General features: G+C 35.7%; 1 protein-coding gene across 1 annotated transcript in view; it reads left to right on the top strand.

The window, feature by feature from the left end:
* The first annotated feature begins 1154 nt into the window (after window positions 1–1154).
* LOC149779694 (sodium-dependent serotonin transporter-like) overlaps window positions 1155–17309 on the top strand; it is a 105955-nt gene continuing 89800 nt past the window's right edge. The window contains exon 1 of the mRNA XM_089940544.1: window positions 1155–1696. Within this exon, the coding sequence (XP_089796670.1) occupies window positions 1462–1696 (235 nt within the window). The 5' untranslated portion in view covers window positions 1155–1461. The remainder of the gene's footprint in view (window positions 1697–17309) is intronic.

Here is a 17309-nt window from a genome sequence, read left to right as displayed (position 1 = left end):
TACATACATACATACATACATACATACATAATGCATACATACATGCATATATACATACATACATATACGCACATACATGCATATATACATACATACATATTCACGCGCACACACATACATACATACATACATACATACATACATACATACATACATATATACGTACGTAGGTACGTACATACATACATACATACATATATACCCACATACACAAGTACGCATGCACGCACACATACATACATACATACATACATACATGCATGCATGCATGCATGCATGCATACATGCATACATACGCACGCACGCACGCACGCTCACGCACGCACTCACTCACACACACACATACATACATTCATAAATACATGCATAAATAGATACATACATACATACATACATACATGCATATGTGCTGGTATGTACTTTGGTAGACAATTATGTCAGTGTGTATGTTTCCCGATTTGATCAAACACCTTTATCTTCTCATAAACAAATAACTTTAAGTTTACGTCAAAATCTGGCCATACTTGCGTTTTGAATATGTTATCACGTCTAACTCAGTCAGCCGAATTAAGGTCCACAAGTATGGGTTAATTCCTATCTCACACAACATTGTTCATTTTCAATAATTGTTTTTTTTTTTTTAAGAAAAGAAACATGATGACTAATTTTCTTTTTAGGAAATGTACCCTAACTACTAAAGATTTAGAAAAGCAAACCTGATAGTTATGTTCCCCCCCCCCCCCCGAAAAAAAGGAACTATGAATGAGGGAAGAGTTGAATATTTGAGGAGCGACGGTACAATAATTGTTTACTGGTGTGGTGCGCATATTAGGTGTTTGAATGCCGCTTATAGGACGATATAGAAATGCTATAATCAGTTTATTTCAATAATTACAGAAAAAAAGACAGCGAAAAGGAGATGGCACGTGAACCTCTCTGTTTCCAGACTCAGCGATGCGCACCGATAATTAATTTATCACCGCGCATCTATTTGTCAAAATAACTATTAGAAGAAAGAAACTAGAAATGTCACAGCTGAGTATTAGCCCAGAACATGTATTGCAAATCACAGCATTCGAGAATCCCGTGTTCTCGCTGAAAGACGAGAGCTCTATACTTTCAATAAAACAGAGCGTACATTTAGTTGACCGGTATACACCCAGTGTGTCACTTGACGGAAGGAATAGTTGCACGAACACTGACAAGGAGGGAGTCCAGTCTATCATCACAGGGCTAGATAATATAAATGCAGCAGCACTCGATAGTAATATAGTTAATAGTTCGGGAAGAGAAACTGTTCTTAATACAAGGATTAATAGTTATGAATTTCCACCGCAAATAGCTGGAGGAATTTTGTGTGGAGGCTGTTCCAATTCTACAAACATTAGTGGCACTGTCAAATCCAATGGGAATTTTACAGTGAAGCGCTTTATTAGATTTTACTTTTACAAAAGCCGAAAAATGACAGAAGTATGTGAAAAATTGTTACCAAACGGGATACCAGTCCTACCCCAGGAAAACATAACGGCGAATGATATAAGTGTAAAGGTGATAGTTAATGCTGATTCAGGGCAGGAAGGTGAAACCAGAGAGACTTGGGGTAAGAAAGTAGACTTCCTTCTTTCCGTTATCGGCTTTGCTGTGGATTTAGGAAATGTTTGGCGATTTCCTTATATATGCTATAGAAATGGTGGAGGTGAGTAATACTAATTATAACTTGCATTAACGTTTCTACTCTTTTTTATTAAAAAAAATGTACTAGTTCTCTCAATATCTACCATATCTGTTTCAAGTGTGTGTGTGTGTGTGTGTGTGTGATTTTTATTTTTAACGTAGCTTTAACAATTTTAGTCATATTGCTACGATGTCTGCAGTGTGGCAGATTATAGTGATGTCTAGCAATGGGGCATCATGCTGCAGACATGTAGCATGATGTCCCACCCAGTCACATTATCCTGACACCAGGCCGACCACTCCTAACACTAACCTCTTAATGCTTAGCGCCAAGCGAGGCAGATGCTAGTACCATTTTTATAAGTCTTTGCTATGACTCGGCCGGGGATCGAACTCGCGACCTCATGCATTTGAGACGGATGTTCTAACCACTTATGTAACCGGAGCGGTTTCGTTTAAAATGTACTAGTTCTTTCTGCAGCGTTGATTCTTAGTTCTTCATCTGAAGAAATTCTTGCATGAATTTGCAATTATACTGTAAATAAATTAATTTTGATAAATGTAAAGCGGGATAAAGTTGTTTTCTTTTCAAGATGTCCTGAAGTAGAAAAATAGATCTGATATCGATTCATTATGTTGTATACATAAAAATCATTTGATATCAAGGCATTTATATTTTATACATAAAGATTTGATATCGAGACATTATATCGTATACATAAGAATAATTTGATATCGAGGCATTATATCGTATACATAAGAATAATTTGATATCGAGGCATTATATCGTATACATAAGAATAATTTGATATCGAGGCATTATATCGTATACATAAGAATAATTTGATATCGAGGCATTATATCGTATACATAAAAATCATTTGATATCGAGGCATTATGTCGTATTTCGTATGCATAAAGTCTCTTTAGATTTAGATTAATTACATTTGTTATTCATAAATGATTTTGATCAAATTACTGACATTTGGTTGGTTAGTCTACCAGCATCAACGAATAAATAAGACTAGTATACCAAAATGAAATTCCAAACTTTGGGTTCATATCAAAATATAATCCGTTAGTCAAAATTGGAATATCCAAACTTTGGGTTCATATCAAAATATAATCCGTTAGTCAAAATTGGAATATCCAAACTTTGGGTACATATCAAAATATAATTCCTTAATCAAAAATGGAGTATCCAAACTTTGGGTGAATGTACAAATATAATCAATTAATGCAAACCGATACACAGGGCAAAGGAAAGAGGGTTTTGTACCTTCAACAATGACATTTGGGATTATGTCGACTCTTTAATCATAGTCCCGTATTTCGTCATATATACGAGTTCTTTTTGCTATATTTCCCCAGTTTAAAGTCATTTGTTTCCTTACCTTTTGCCCCGCATTTGATTATGATTTTTATCTGCCGTTACCACGATATAAAGAAACTATTTATTTGGCTACCCTCGTGTTGAAAATTAATTTTTTAAGTTAAGCTCAGAAATTTCGTGTGATATTCCTCTTAATAAGTTGTTTCTGTTCTATTTTAGCAGTCTTAAATTCCAAGAATGGAAATTTTCTTTGTTTGTTTTATATAGTTTGAATTCCTTCAGCATTCTCAAGACTTAATTCTTGTCCGTGTTGTTGTTTTTGTTGCTGCTGCTATTGTTGTTGATGACAATGTCGACACCTCCATCGCTGATGATGTCACATCAACATTCTTGCATTTTTGCTCTTTAGTTACTTCTCCCCCCCCCACTCCTTTAGGTTTTTGTATGAACCACTTATCTTTCTCCACAGTAGTAAAGAGCCGCTTATCATTCGCCCCAGCAAGAATAAAACTTATATTTTATTCTCCGCCTTATATCCAATATCAATACTAGGCCCAATCTCTATTCCACATACTTGCCCATGCATATAATCGAATATCAATGCAATATACAGAGCCTCCTTTTGAAGTTTTTTCAATCTTAACAGTTAGGGGCGTTGCACCTGTGGTATATAAAACCTATATTGAAACATTCCCCACTATGAACGTCAGTGCAGGGTTCTCTAGATGTGTCCGCGAATCTTTAAAGGTCCATCGACACCGCTACCAATGAAATGACAGTCTTTTTTAGGTGGACATTAAGGACCAATTTTTTCGCTGGGTCATTAAAAGATACAAAGTTGTAAGGTAAGGTCGCACGACTGTGAAAAGAAGAAAATCAGCAAGAATAAAGAACAATACATAACAGCAAGAACAATATACATCCAGTATTTAAACAGTATGTTTATCATATTGCTACAGTATTTATTATTTGTATGGTTACGGCTATAGAGAAATACAGCCATGTCCCGATATATCGAACATCAATCATCCGAAAAAACATACACATGGGAACGAATGCCTTAGACGATAGAAAGTAGAACAAAATTAACATTGGATGCACAACAGTTCAAATTTTCGAACTCCATCAAAAAATACATGTTGGATCCACAACAGTTCGAGTTTTCAAACTCCAACAAAGCTAAATGTTGGATTCACAATAGTTCGAGTTCTCGAAGTTCTTTTCTCGTATATGTGCATTATCAGTCTTAATGGATGATAATTTATGTTGTACGGGAAAATAACATTTATGTTATAAATAACTGCCGATATAATATTGAAAAAATAAATATGAAATATAGCTTATTTTAAAGCAAGGACATATTGCATAAATATTAGTTCATGATGGGTCTTTCACTGATTTTAGTACAACTAGTTTTGGGTTTTGGATTTCCAAGATCCAGACTTCACTGCAGGCTATGATGTCGAACATGGAGATCCCACTGCAGGCTACGGGGTATACAAGAGGCACATCACCACGTGCTTGCGATGGGATGAGTCCCACGATGGGATGGGTCCCACGATGGTTACGTTACGATGGGTCCCACGATGGTTGCAATGGAATGGGTCCCACGATGGTTGCAATGAGATGGGTCCCACGATGATACTAAAACTGATAAAGCCTTTCACCTTTTAAACTTGTGTGGTTTATTTTTAAGAAATAGGAAAGAGTGACTTTGAGTTAGATTTTTCTCCCGATTTTGCCTTTATCTTTGACATGCAATCATTTTTGATACCGAAACTTACCTGACACTTTGAATTGCGCTGATGTGCCATTAACACACACACACACACACACACACACACACAGACAGACACACAGACACACACGCACACATATATATTGGTCATGGCTGGGTATTTATCGATGTTTAAATGTCACCTGATCGCTCACAAAGTAAATGGACGCCGTGTTAACTTTAGGTTTGATCTTTATAGTTCCAATTTACTTTCCTTTCTGTCATCAGATCAACATATGTCGTAATTAAAACATTCACTCTTATGTAGATCGAAGTTTTCTTTCATTTGCCTCTCAAATGCGACAGAATGCATAGCCAGATCTTTGCTAGCCTAGAGTCGTCGATTTTTTTATACTGTAATATCGGGTAGTGTGTCATAGCGGATCATGCATGTGATATATTGTTATGATCAATTTATAGAAGAAAAAAATTAGTTGATGCTTTTTAAACCAGGCTATTCCTTTTTGTTGTCTAAAATTACGCTTGCGTATGGCACGTGGTGATATAGCAATTGTTATTGTTATTTTCTACGCATTTCGATATTTCAAAAGCAAAATCGTGTCCGTTTTTAGCGAGATCCCTTGCTTAACATATCACTCCGACCATTAATAACAGTTGCTGGAACATGTCGAAGCGAAATGCTATAGTTTTCAAAGATTGGCTTGTAAAGCCTGCCATATGCCTTATTCGGAAATAGGGGTAAGTGTAGGAAGGTCTGTGCAAATACATTGTTCTAACATCTAATGGTCTATTTTCATTTGTGGCTTGTAAATTTTGATCCGATATCACGGGGGGTGGGGGTGGGGATTGTTATTATTAGGGTTTAAGGCGTTGATATAGATAAAACTTGATATCAAATGACTTGGAAACGGAGAACCAAATGTACACCGCAGAATCTATCGATGTGTAAACAAAATTCCAGACAGTATCACTTTACCGTTTACATTCAATGCAATTGTATAGATTGGAGAATGGATATGGAATTGAGTGCAGGTCGAATACATAAGTTGTTGCATGTTGCTCTACGCGTAGTCCAAGAATATCAACTCAATAAATATTTTTATTTTTCGCAATAGGCTTTAGTGCTGCTTTGTACTGGATACAAATAACTTTCCTCACTGCCCAGATAACCAGATAATTTCCAAGAAAATCACAGAAAGCATATCAGTGATGTTCTTAGGGACTTCAGGAGTGTACAACAAGTGCAGAATGACTCAATTAGCCTAGCATCCGACGAAGAGATGAAAAACGTCAGACCATTTTGGAGCAAACCATGTTGGGTTTTTTTTGCATCGATTTGATCAGATACCAGTTTGATTTGTCAGTCTATGTAAAGGTCTGAACTCAATACACATCTTGTTTTCTGCTTACTTGAATGCATGCAACTGTCTTGGCTGGTCAGCATATCTCCAGCGAAAGTCAGAGAAAAAATATTTATATTTTAGGATGCAATGATAGCTGATTAGTTATGTTATTGCGAAGTTACCTTAAATAAGTAAGCAAGTATACATACCTCATCTCTGAAAGATTTCAAATGACCAGTGTGCCCATCAGGTGACCATACACACTGCGACCATCGCGTTATTTTCCTTCTTTTGTTTCTATGACAGTCGTCTGTCCTCGACACATACAGCCTAATGCTTTAATGTAAACTGTTTAACTTTGTATGTACGATTATCTTGCTGCTTTTCTTGATACGCAAGAACGGTAACTCGCAAGCACACGAAAGATCGCATGGTTTAAGGCAGGGGTGAACAACCCGTGGCCCGCGGAATGGATCCGGCCCGCGAATGTGTTCTGTTCGGCCCTCATGGCAAATTAAAACAACACGGAAATCTGGCCTGTGAATAGTAATTATTATATTAAAAAAATTATTGTTTGCGGCACTCAAGTGGTCTTAGAAAATGCAATCTGGACCTTGGCCGTAAAAGGTTGTGCACCCATGGTTTAAGGCAACTCCTGAAAAGAAATTTCAGGTCATTAATTTTACCCTTCATACTATTAGCAAAATCAACGACAAAAGTAAAGAAAGCCCAAATATGATATAACCGTTGTTAACCATGAATTATGTGCAGCTAATTGAGGACAACAAAGACCCAGCTCAACAGTCTAACAACGGCAGTAAATCAGGGTCTACGCAATTCGCTTTAAATAGTAATTGTAAAGAGCAGGCTAACTCGGGGCAACCGTCATATAATACACCTGCAGAACCGGTTCTACACAATGGATAAACAGCGTTGTCCCACCTCAATCATCTCATTATACGCCTGCAGATCTTGGTCTACATCAGGTACTGAAGACGTGAAACATCGTTGTCCCAGCTCAGCTGTCACACAGTATTCCTAGAGATCACTTGGAATCGTAATTCTACAGAAGTGTTAACCTAGCTCATCTGTCCCGTAAAACACATGCAGACCAGGGTATACGCCATTCATTAAAACTATTAATTGTAAACGAACAGCGTTGATCCAGTCAGCCATCCCATAATGCAACTGGAGATCAGGGTATGCACCATGCACATGAAATTGTAATTTCAAAGAACAGTGATGGTCAAGAGCATCATATATCTGCAGATCAGGGTCTACCCATGTACTTGAAAATGTTATTGTAAAAGAACAGCGCTGATCCAGCTCAGGCATCGCATACTACATCTGCGGATCAGGGTCTACACCGTGTACTAAACTGTAAAGAACAGCGCTGATCCAGCTCAGGCATCGCATAATACATCTGCGGATCAGGGTCTATACCGTGTACTAAACTGTGAAGAACAGCGCTGATCCAGATCAACCGTACAATAATGCTCATGCAGAACAAGGTCTACGTCATGTACGTAAAACTAATTGCAAAGAACAGCACTGAAACAGGTAAGCCGTCCCATAATACTCCCATAGATCTGGGTGTACCCCATGTAGTTGAAATCGTAATTGATGATCCATTGCAGTCGTCCCACAATCCTCCTCTAGATCCGGATTCCCGCCATGCACTTTGACTCCTAATTGTAATGATAGTAATGTACAGCAGTGACCCAGCTTAGCCATTTACACCGTTTGCAACTGTGTGCTATTTCCGTAAGTGGTTATACGATACACGAGCCGTTTCAAGGATAAAGGTCCTTAAGAATGACTTTTTTTTCTACAAATTTGTATTCTTTAATCAAATTTAATATACTGTATTTGCTTCATTCATTCAATTTAAAATCATTGTCTTAATATTCATTTTTTGTTTTCCTTATTTTGTATTTGTTAATCACAAATATTTATTCAGAATAAAAATAATTACGTCCTGTTTATGACCCTAACCCTAACATCAGCCGACAATTTCAAGAAGGAGTTTCACAATCTGATGAATATCTCAGAAAACGGAGAATAATGCATACAATTAGTGACAAAGGCTGATTTAATAATCATCGTGTCCAATCACATTTTAGGAGCAGCACATTAACTGTTGAATACATTGTACTGCTTGAGATGTCTACACAGATAATTTGTGCTGATAATCCAAGTTTATGGTGGATTTATCATCTTGCAGCTGTAAAATATTTTTATGTATGACTGTTTTGGTGTTTTTTATTCTTTTGTTACTGATAATAAACCTTTGAAATCAATTGCTAATGACAAGCTAATTGACACAATGCATCACCAGTCATTAAAAAAGTAAGTTTTTCTGGTTCATGTCAAAAGTGTGGTTATTACACTGCCAATGATACCGGATTATTACACTGCAAATGATACCGGGTTATTACACTCTCATTGATACCAGTCAAAAAGAACTGCTGCAGCGTTTGTCAGGAAATCGAGATAAATAATCAGTGATATTTTCCATCTTTGTTTAAATTAATCCTGTTACGATTATATGGTCTTAAACTAAGTAACAGAACAGAGCGAAAACTAACAAGTTTCGTTAAATTCAATAAAAAATTTTTTTATACAGATTTCAAAGTGAAAATTTAACATACATTTACTGTATTGTCAATTAAATCCCAAATCATCAAAAAAGTATTGCCACTAGTCCTAATGAATGGAGATCTAAATAAATTCCAATGGTGTTCCAAAAAAGCTTGAACTCTGAATGTGTTGGGGTGCCTGTATTAGCCTATGGTGTGGAGATGTACAATCTTTTGATGAATCACAATACTGTAATCCAAAACGTTCTTGCCTGAAATCACTATAATTCCAATTTAATGTTCCAATCTAAGAATATTAATTAGGAGCACTTTGAATTTCGAGTGAATAATTATTTGAATACTTAAATCCACCCAAACGAAATACTGAACACAACACTAAATCTGATTTAGATTCAGATGTTAAATGCAAGGATTAATCATTTCTAAAGTAAACAAGATTATAAACTTCTCTTCGTGATCTTGGTCAAAACTACCATTTTCGGAAAAAATATTTTGTCATTTAATGGAATTTTCCGTTCTAGAACATTCTAAGTTATCAATAAGGCAAGGTCTATTTCTAAATTAATAATGAAAAATATGATAAAACATCGGGTACTACAGGTTTATCTGTGGGGAATACCAATGTCCTAGACTCAAGATAAGCATGTTTACTTCCATTAATAATGATCGTAATATTTGATCTACATTTATAAAGAAATAATAACTATATATTATGTTCTTTACAAAATAAATGAACTTGATTTTGGAGAAGGTCATGTACTTAATACAATTATACAAAACATATAAGCACTGAGAAAAAAAAAGCAAATTAAATGTACATAACAATCACTGAATCTATGGAACTACCGTTTCCACTATCTCCGTCGATAGTTGAACGTATTCAACATTTGCTATAGTCATACCAAATGTTATTGCTATCAAGCCAATAGATGTGAAGACACTAAGTCTTGTTGCTATTATACCAATAGCTGCTAACATACCACTAGCTGTGAATACAGTCAGACTTGTTGCTATCAAACCAATAACTGTGAAGACAGTCCGACTTGTTACCATCATACCAATAGCTGTGAAAACAGTCGGACGTGTTACCATCATACAATAGCTCTGAAAACAGTCGGACGTGTTACTATCATGCCAATAGCTGTGAAGACACTCAGACTTTTTACTGTCATACCAATAGCTGTGAAAACAGTCAGACTTGTTAATTACATGCCAATAGCTGTGAAAACAGTAAGACCTGTTACTGTCATACCAGGTGCTATGAAAACAGTCAGACGTGTTAATAACATAACAATAGATGTGAAAACAATTAGACTTGTTACCGTCATAACAATAGCTACGAAAACAGTCAGACGTGTTAATAACATACCAATAGCTGTGAAAACAATTAGACTTGTTACCGTCATAACAATAGCTACGAAAACAGGCGGACTTGTTTCTATGACACCAACAGCTTGAAAACAGTAAGACTGGTTAGTTTTCGCTTTGAACCAATGTTTTAACCTATCGCCTGATAATAACATTTGTTTTAACTCTGAGATCGACATCACCGATATTTTCTATGTTAAATGTCGAATTCTTTGGGCGTCTTTGCTTTCTTCATTCTGCAACATCTTTGCAATTTATTTTTATCTGGATCTTTAACTTTATCAATCTCCTTTTATGTTCTTTGTCTTTGTCATACATTTCAACAGCACATTTCATTTTTGATTTGGTTTCTAATTTAATTACTTCCATTGCATTTACATAACACCTGCAGCATAATTTCAATCACTGTTAATTCTTCCACAGTCTTCATCTATTCTAGTTATTGCTTCTACTATTTGTTGCTCAAATGGTTCATTAGTGTTAATTACTTGCACTTCTGTTTTCTTGGGGACTCGTACAGATTATCTCATTGAAACGGATACTTCTAGAGGGCGCTTCTGTAGAACTATTGTCTCTAATTGTTGACTTGTTTTAAAATATAGTAAGTTTTCTTTCTTCAGTAGAATTAGATGGTTGCTCAATAGGCTGATATAATAGGTTGACTGGCCAGTAGGTTACAGTAACAGGTTGCTTGCCCAATAGGTTGCTGTAATAGGCTGGTTACCCAATATGTTGTTCTAATACAGGGGTGGGCCGCCAAAGGTTTTCATGCGGCCTAGGGACAAGTCATCATTCGCACTGACTCTGTTTATGTTACTCTGTTTATCAAATAAATGTGCTTCTTTTGAAGTTTAAGTTTAAGTTTTCAAATATTAACAACAGATTAAGAACTGAAAATTAATTAGATGTTGTTTAGAAAAACCTTTTGTTTTTGCGATTTCAAATATTAATTATTTTACTTAATGAACTATGCGGCCGCGACAAGGTGTAAATATGTGTATGCGGCACATGCACTGGAAAGTTTACCCATCTCTGTTCTAATAGGTTGGTTGCCAAATAGGTTGCTGTAATAGGTTGATTGCCCAGTAGGTTGCTGTAATATGTTGGTTGCTCAGTAGGTTGCTGTAATATGTTGGTTTCTCAGTAGGTTGCTGTAATAGGATTTTTGCCAAGTAGGTGTAATAGATTGGTTGCTCATTAGGTTGATGTGATAGGTTGGTTGCCCAATAGGTTGCTTTAATACTGTAGGATGACACATTTTTGCCTTCTTTAGACCAGCCTAATGAATCCCCCCAAATATCTCGTATACCTCTTTATATGGTTAAGGAGTTTGGTGATACGATTTTATTGGAACTACCCTTATAAGAAATGAATATTATTTTTACATACGTCATTGACAATGACCATCCTTACATTAAAATTAAACTGTGTTCAATTAATTTATATTGTGTTTTATTTGTATGTATGTTTGGTACTTTCTTTGTGTTCATAAGTATATGTTGCATTGTATATGGGAAGGTTTCAATCCCTCCTGTAAACATTTCGCAAATAATTTTGAATTATCATAATATTAAAATTCTCCAAAACAGCGTTAGTAAAATCTTATCAAAAGTATTTAAATTCTTTAATGGGTTTCTATATTTTAAATTGGTATTATCAATTTCTGTGTGAGTACTTGATTGATAACTTTCAATTTCATTCATTTTAAATTGGAATATTCAATTTTAGTATTAAGCTATAAGTTGATAACATATTTTCATTAATTGTAAATTGAGCTTATACATTCTAGTATTAAGTGCTAGATTGATAAGTTTCACTCTCATTCATTTTAAATATCAAACAGATGAAAACCAGCACGTAATTTATAGTACTGACTTGATGTGAGTGCCACAAATTTCTAGCACTGACATAAAGTCATTGCCACCAATTACGCCAGGACGTTATTGCTATTTATTAGCAATAATTTCTGTTTCAAGATTCATTTAAAATATTTGTAAGCTGATAAAAACTGTAATTGAAACACGAATTGAATGACTCGAGAATAACAAAATGAATAACGTTCCAGGAAAATGAATTCATTTAAAAAAAACAGAAGGTGATGAAAGTAAAACAATACAAATTCTAAATAGCCATATAATGTAGCGTTACAAAAGGTTAAATATCAATGTAGGAGTGAACATGGAAAACGTTCAAAAGAATTTAAAATATCAATGCAGAAATGATCAAACATTACAAAGAGACTTGAATAACTTATTGAAACAGTAATTTCCTTCGAAAATTAATGTAAGGTTGATAAAATCCGTCGATAGGTTCAGAGAAGGCAACTTCACAACGCATAAAATATCCACATAGGGTTGGACTTAACTTAGAAAAGTGCCTTGAAGAGAGATCACTCCGGTGGCCTATTGGTTAGAGCATCTTTCCTTGGATGCAGGAGGTCGCAGGTTCAAACCCCGGCCGAGTCATACCAAAGACTTACAAAAATGGTACTAACACCTGCCTCGCTTGGCGCTCAGCATTAAGAGGTTAGTGTTAGGACTGGTCGGCCTGGTGTCAGGATAATATGACTTGGTGGGACATCATGTTACATGTCTGCGGCATGATGCCCCAGTGTTAGACACCACTATAAACTGCCACACTACAGATATCGTAGCGATATGACTGACAAATTGTTTAAGCTACGTTAAAAATCCAAATCACGCACACACACACGTTTTGAAAATTTCAGAAAGCAAACAAATTACAAAAAGAGAAAAGATTTGTAACTGACAGAGCTGACATTAATAATATGTCACAAGGCAGCTAAACTCAAGCTGGTGTTGTTGCCCCTGTAGGAATGGAAGTCATTTTTTAAAGTAAGATAATTTACTTTTGAAAATTTAAACGCCTGAATAAGAATCAGGGACGGAGGAGCGTACTAACGCAGTAGGATGCAAATCAACTATAAAGAAGGTAATTCCATTTCCAGAAATATTTTATGGACAAAGGCTAATGACTGAAGATAAACAGTTACGAAAACTTGACTCGAGGTGTCTAGTTACTGGCATGTTCATGCCTTGATTGAGGTGTCTAGTTACTGGCATTCTCATGCCTTGACTCGAAATGTCTAGTTTCGGGCATGCTCATGCCTTAACGCAAAACCTACTAGGGAAAAAACGCGAAACATTGCATTACTGTTACATTACTGTGAACGAGTCTGTGAATTAAATATATTCCTCGTATGGAATAGCTTGATATGATTAGCTTGGCTTGGGCAATAAGACCCTAAATCCGTTTACGTAATTCAGCCATAAGACCTTAATAATATTTAGGTATACGACCTTAATACTGTTTAAGTAACTCATCCAATGGTCCTTAGTACTGTTTACGTATCTCGGCCATAAGAAGTGTTGTTCGGCTCGGGTCCCCATACAGGTCCGGGCCCCTGGGGATATATCCCAGGTTGTCCCCCCTTGTCGGTCCTGGTTGGAAGTATCGTGCAATGAGCGTCTCGCGCCATGTACTTTTGTTTATACTGCGCATTAAGACGAATATGTTAATGAGGGTAATGGAGTCACCTGTCGATCCAAAGTTCTACGTATGAAAAATATGTGATTTGGATTTTTAACGTAGCTTTAACAATTTTTCAGTCATATTGCTACGATGTTGCAGTGTGACAATTTATAGTGATATCCAGCACTGGGGCATCATGTCGCAGACATGTAGCATGATGTCCCACCCAGTCACATTATCCTGACACCAGGCCGATCAGTCCTAACACTAACCTCTTAATGCTGAGCGCCAAGCGAGGCAGATGTTAGTACCATTTTTGTAAGCATTTGGTATGACTCGTCCGGGGATCGAACCTACGACCTTCCGCTTACGAGGCGGACGCTCTAACCACTAGACCACCGGAGCGGTACGTATGAAAAAAAAAGTAGAAACATAAAGCCATTTGATATTATTAATGCATATATCACATTTAATCATATGGAACTGGAAAATATCTTTTAAACGGTTATGTTTAAACTTTCATCAGTTCTAATTTGGAAATGTTCTATCGTAGGCAACGGTATGGCACTGTGCATTACAAATGGGCCTATGCCTACTGGGTACAGTTCTAACGAAGTGTTTTGTGACATCAGGAAATGTATAAGTTATGACTTTTTGGAATTTTTTTATTTTCTGTCATGTAAATATGGCAAGTGTTGCTATCACTAGTGAAATGATACCCTATATGGAAATCTTTTTGTGGAATAACATAAGGACGTAATGAACCTCTATGGTGTAAGTGCAAATTTCATATGCAATCGCATTGTTATATTTGATTCAACTGAGGCGGATTGTGGATGTTCGACAAAGTTAGAAGAAACCAGTTTGACTACACATTCCTGGTGATTGCCGTCTTTGCAGTAACACTTGAGAGAGTTTGGCTCTGTGACCAGTGATGCGTATTGCCTGTGCGTCTGGAGCTATATCAAATATTTTGATGTGTGTGTGTGTGTGTGTGTGTGTGATAATGTTTTGTATGGTGTTATCAAAGTTGAAGAGACCTTAATCTGCTTTATGAATAAATTTTCCTTAGTCATGTTGTTTTTTTTTTTGTTTTTGTAATTATTATAACAACTCCGTTAGGCACAGCAGAAGACATCAAGTATTTATTTTTAACAGTACTTCGTAGCTTAGACACCATGACAGAAACGACAAATCTGAGATAAGCAGACTGACATAGGAAAAGTAAGGTTAGCAAAACAGATTGATTTCTCTATCGCATGGGTGAGACATTTACATAAGTTCTAATAATGACGTAATAACGTAATTCAGTACAAATTGGGAAGTGTGCGTATATATTTCAAACATCTGACTGCCATTCATTGCTATCATACATGGTTCTATTTTGTTACACAATAAACTGAAACTCTTTTTAGTGTTCATTTAATATGAAGTTTATGAAACGGATTAAATAATTCCAGTTTGTAATCACCACCAGTTTGTAATCACCATGCCTGGCTAAACATAAAGATTATTGAGATCTTTTAATAAATTTCCCCTATAATTAGCACTCTTGTATCATTTTACCACGTAATAATCAAATTTGTTACAACCCAAATGTTGATGACGTGGGCACTATGTATTCGAGATGGTCGGGAGGATGAATTTCGTAACATCATGCTAAACATTCATGACCTGTTAAACGCCTTACCTTTTGTAGAAATCTTAGAAATTAAACTTTCCTCATATTTCTACAATGGATAGATAACATTGTATATTTCTACCATGGATAGATAACACTGTATAGTTCTACCATGGATAGATAATACTGCATATTTCTACCATAAATGGATAATACTGTATATTTCTACCATGGATAGATAATACTGTATATTTCTACCATGGATAAAAAACACTGTATATTTATACCATGGATAGATAACACTGTATAGTTCTACCATGGATAGATAACACTGTATATTTCTACCATGGATAGATAATACTGTATATTTCTACCATGGATAAATAACACTGTATATTTATACCATGGATAGATAACACTGTATATTTCTACCATGGATAGATAATACTGTATATGGATAGATAATACTGTATATTTCTACCATGGATAGATAACACTGTATATTTATACCATGGATAGATAACACTGCATATTTCTTCTCCGAGTGGTCTAAAGCGCTCTCAGTTACGGATCACTGCCATCTCACTTCTGTCTGCGTGGGTTCGAATCTCGGATTCGGCTAATGTGGGTATGTGAGAAAGCTTGCCAGTAGCTTCTCGTGGGTCGGTGGTTCTTTCCGGGGTTTTCCTGGGTTCTTCATCTACCATTAATACTGGCCGCCATGTATAGCCCTATCGTGTGCTGAAAAATGTCGTTAAACCCTACAACTACTACAACTATATTTCTACCATGGATATATAACACAGTATATTTCTACCATGGATAGATAACACTTATATTTCTACCATGGATAGATAATACTGTATATTTTTTTCAGGAATGAATATCGTAGTGTTTTTTTTTTTAAATTCTGTACATCGTGCTTCCTCCAGTGCACTTCACAGATCATTATCTGCCGAAACATATTACACCTGTAAATTGGGGTTAATACCGCTCGTCTAATGTACGCATGCTCAGCCTATTTCGTTTTCCTGCCCACAGTAAATTTACAGATTGTAATATGCTTTTTACTTATGAGGAAATGTCATTGATGAATAATTATTTGTCAATTGATGAATCTCATTTATCAATTGATGAATCTTATTTGTCAATTCTTTTTTTATTTTGATTATTTTTATAAATGATCTGGCTAGCTTTCATGACTTTTTACTTTATTTTAGTACTTAGGTACTGACATGGAATACGCCCATGCAAGTTAGGCTGCCCTTGATTGAACGATAAAAATAGTGCAAAGTCCATCTCTTGTAAACAACTTCACTTTTTCACCTTTCTCGACAAGCACATGGTATTCTCGCTTTTTAAATTTGTAAGATATATATCCTATTTCTTGTAAATTAACATACCTTCAAAGAGAATATCAAAGTACAAATCTGCACAAAAAATCTGTTTCAATTCACTGATAATAGCAAAATGCGTGACCCCCTGTTCCGTGAAAGTCTCTTGAGGCTACCGCCACTCATTTTTTACCCATAAAGCTTTCCAGTTTGTTTGCGTTTCTGAAACGATAAACACCTATGTGTTTTTTCTTCTTCAGACTTGTGCTATTTCAGATATTTGGAGTTACTTTTCAGGTTTACATGATCGAATCAAATGTCTTGTTTGGCGTTCTTTATCGTGTTTTCTTGGTCACTATGCACGCTCAGTTGCCATCTAACTCACAGATCCAGACCTGCCTTGAATCCTGTCTGAATTTTATGTGAAGAGGTTAAACATGTACTTAGTTTAAGAGGCCTAATGCCAGGTTTTCTAAAAGCTTTGAAACATTTTAATTATAATATACAAGGCTGAATTTCCACGGTATTGTTTTCAATATTTAGATCAGACTGGTTATAGAAACATTTATTATAATTCTCATTTGGCATGATACAGCCGTAAAAACCGAAAATATCTGATTATATACATTTTCGTTCTAGAATCACTGCATCATGTTGACATGTCATATCGACCTTATTTATTTCCATATTTTTAGGAATTTATGTTGACATTCAATTCCAACACAAAGATCTGATTGCATGACCTAGTTTAGACAAATAAATTAACTACATTCAACAGTTAACAAAGTTATCTATAGGAAGACTTT

Source organism: Sinohyriopsis cumingii, chromosome 17 (assembly GCF_028554795.1).
Source record: "Sinohyriopsis cumingii isolate HCF-2022 chromosome 17, ASM2855479v2, whole genome shotgun sequence".
NCBI classification, from domain to species: domain Eukaryota; kingdom Metazoa; phylum Mollusca; class Bivalvia; order Unionida; family Unionidae; genus Sinohyriopsis; species Sinohyriopsis cumingii.
Note: the sequence above shows the minus strand (reverse complement) of the source record. Positions and strands in the feature narration are given on the sequence as shown.